Consider the following 2,838-nt stretch of genomic DNA (forward strand, 5'->3'; position numbering starts at 1 on the left):
AGGTGGGTGGGTGGGCAGGGCTGGAGTGGAGGGGGGGGAAGGGGACGAGGGAGGGGCAAAGCAACAGGATTCGGTGACTCGGGGTGGGTGGCAGCAAGGGGCCTCGGTCAGTGGAGTTGATGGGACCATGTGCAAGGCCTGCAGGGCAGGCAGAGGGAGAACCTGGCCAGACTTAGACACTGCTGGCCATGGAGGGCAGCAACCTACAAGTCCATCAGTATGGACATCTGAGCAGGAGGGGCTCACGAGGCATGGGGAGGGGGGGCGGGTAGCTGGGTGGACCTGAGTTCTTGGGTTCAAGGGGAAGCATTACCTGCAAGTAGAGGAAGGTGAGATGGTCAGATGAGAACCAGAGGGTGGGCACTGACGGCAGAGCCCAGCTAGCTGAGGGGCAGACCGAATAAGAATGAATCCAGGGCATGCCAGGGGACTCTCAATTTCAGGTTCAGTCCTGGCCTGGCATTGCCTGCCTCTCCCCCAGCCTCCCCACTTGGGAGCCCCCTGCCAGAGGGTGGCATTGGGCCCCTTGTTGGAGCTGGCTGGTTGTGTTTCAGAACAAAGTTCTGGACGTGGATGGCACGAAGGTGAAACTGCAGGTAAGGCAACTGGGGGAGGGTGGGTTGAAGGTAGGAGACACCCAGGAAAGAGTGGGCAGCCCCGACTGCTGGCCTATACCTGTCACTGCAGATCTGGGACACGGCTGGCCAGGAGAGGTTCCGCAGTGTCACCCATGCCTACTATCGTGATGCTCATGGTGAGCTCATAGGCACAGGGTCCCACCCCCAGGGAGTTGGGCCTGTGCTGTTGGTGCCATGCCCTAGGCTTCTGCTTGGAGGGTGTGATACACGAGGTTGTGGGTGATGGGTAGGCTGTTGCAGGTGCTGGAGGTGTCCTCACTGGCCTTCTGCCCCCAGCACTGCTGCTGCTCTATGATGTCACCAACAAGGCCTCCTTTGACAACATCCAGGTCAGTGGCTTCCTTCCAGGTGAGGTGGACAGGCCCCGACCCCATCCATCCCCAACCTCCCTCAGGCAGCTGCAGCATCAGGGCCCCAGAGGGCTCTGAGGACCCTACTGACAGCAAGGAGGGGAAAGGCCCTTCTGGGCTCCTGGTGGCCTGGGTGACCTTTCAGCTCCATCAGCCCAACACCTTGGATGAAGTACCTGTCAGGGGCACCTCAGCATGGCACATGGGGAGCAGTTTCTGGACCCCCCCAGTGAGCCAGAGCCCCACAGGCACTGTGCAGAGTGTTGCCTAGAGGGGCAGATGGTGCCTCCAGTCTGGTCTCAGCTCTCCCAACAGGCCTGGCTGACGGAGATCCAGGAGTATGCTCAGCACAACGTGGTGCTCATGCTACTAGGGAACAAGGTGGGCACCTCTGCCTGTCCTCTCCACCCTGGCTCTACAAGGGGGTTGAGCCCCAGGCCAGCTCTCACCAAGACCCCTATGCTAGGTGGACTCTGCCCAGGAGCGTGTGGTGAAGAGGGAGGATGGGGAGAAGCTGGCCAAGGTGAGTTGGGGTGAGGGACTGTCCCAGGGGTGGCCCCCTTGGGGCAGTAGGGCCTGGGTTGTCCCCACCAGGCTGCCACCCTGCTGGCAGCAGCTGTTTGCAGGAGTATGGGCTGCCTTTCATGGAGACCAGTGCCAAGACAGGCCTCAACGTGGATTTGGCCTTCACAGCCATAGCAAAGTAAGTCCTGGCCGTCACCAGGTAGGCCTCCAGTCCCAGTGTCTGAATCCCTTGTTGAGGGGACAGGCCACCCTGTTCCATGGTCACCCCTACCCTACAGGGAGTTGAACCAGCGCTCCACGAAGGCCCCCAGCGAGCCCCGCTTCCAGCTGCACGACTATGTCAAGAGGGAGGGCCGTGGGGCCTCCTGCTGCAGACCGTGAACCTGGCTGGGCACAGCCACCGGGGTTCCTGCTCAGAGGCCCAGGCTCAGCCCAGCCCCTGCAAATCTGGTCTACAGGTCTCTCTGGCATGTCACCCAGTGGTCAATCCTAGGGTGCCCATTTCCAGGACTCCCAGGCTAAGCCTTGCCTGTCACCCTGGTGGCAATCTACAGCCTCAGTCCTAACAAGTGTTTCAGGGAGCCAGTGGGTCTGCGGCCCCCACTTCATCTGCTGCCTGAGGGCATTCTGTACAGCAAAGGGCACCCAGCAATGTAGACTGGGGTGCCTCCTCCCCGGCTCACTATGGCCCTCTGCTGCCCCCTCCTGGACATGCTCAGCTTTGAGGCTAAGCAGCAGTGACCCCACGTGTACAGTGCCTAACCCCTTAGAAAGCCATGTCTTCAGCTGCACACGCTGCCCAGACAGGGAATGGCAGGGCTCCTGCCCCTGCCCGAGGTAGAGGGCTTCACCAAGAATCACATGCGTTTGTGCCAAGGCCCAGGGCTGCGTGTTCCCAGCCCACCCACTAGGAGGCTCTGGTTCAATCAACAAGGTACTCCTCTCATGGTTCCTTGGAGGATGCCAAGACTGTTGCTTTGTAATACAAGGAATATCATGTGGCAAATCACAGAAATGTCAGGGAAACTAGGACTGCCAGCCCTTGCTTGCTGACGAGGGTACCATCTTGGCAGACCGTGGTATTGGGCATGGCTTGCCCACAGCTGAGGCCTGTGCTTGGCGAGGTCAACCTAAAAAGGCTGGTAGTGCACTCCTTGTACTAAAATCTTCGAGTCTGTTCATTCTTTGTTTTCAATCTTAGTGAATAAATTTGTGTTTTCTGGAATGCCTGTCTTGTTCATTGATATCACCTTTTAGAGCAGTGGGTCTCAACCTTCCTAATGCTGCGACCCCTTAATACAGTTCCTCATGTTGTGGTGACCCCC

General features: G+C 59.0%; 1 protein-coding gene across 3 annotated transcripts; it reads left to right on the forward strand.

The window, feature by feature from the left end:
* Positions 1-71: 71 nt before the first annotated feature.
* On the forward strand, positions 72-2,738 carry LOC109385835 (ras-related protein Rab-26). Of its 3 annotated transcripts, none has more exons than XM_019648457.1 (7): positions 73-596; positions 688-754; positions 915-967; positions 1,304-1,369; positions 1,455-1,511; positions 1,605-1,691; positions 1,792-2,738. In XM_019648457.1, exons 1-7 carry the CDS (start codon positions 420-422, stop codon positions 2,077-2,079), a joined length of 795 nt encoding a protein of 264 aa, XP_019504002.1. In that variant the 5' UTR covers positions 73-419; the 3' UTR covers positions 2,080-2,738. The 3 variants fall into 3 exon arrangements, with proteins under 3 accessions (XP_019504001.1, XP_019504002.1, XP_019504003.1); XM_019648458.1 differs by having other exon boundaries at positions 1,615-1,691; positions 1,792-1,989; XM_019648456.1 differs by having other exon boundaries at positions 72-596; positions 1,455-1,691.
* The last annotated feature ends 100 nt before the right edge of the window (positions 2,739-2,838 follow it).

This window comes from Hipposideros armiger, unplaced genomic scaffold (genome assembly GCF_001890085.2).
Source record: "Hipposideros armiger isolate ML-2016 unplaced genomic scaffold, ASM189008v1 scaffold_126, whole genome shotgun sequence".
NCBI lineage: Eukaryota > Metazoa > Chordata > Mammalia > Chiroptera > Hipposideridae > Hipposideros > Hipposideros armiger.

Coding starts and splice junctions, on each gene's coding strand:
- LOC109385835 (XM_019648456.1), top strand. CDS start 420: ATGCCAGGGGACTCTCAATTTCAGGTTCAGTCCTGGCCTGGCATTGCC. Junction 968..1,303: donor CCTCCTTTGACAACATCCAG/GTCAGTGGCTTC, acceptor CTCTCCCAACAG/GCCTGGCTGACGGAGATCCA. Junction 1,692..1,791: donor GCCTTCACAGCCATAGCAAA/GTAAGTCCTGGC, acceptor CCTACCCTACAG/GGAGTTGAACCAGCGCTCCA.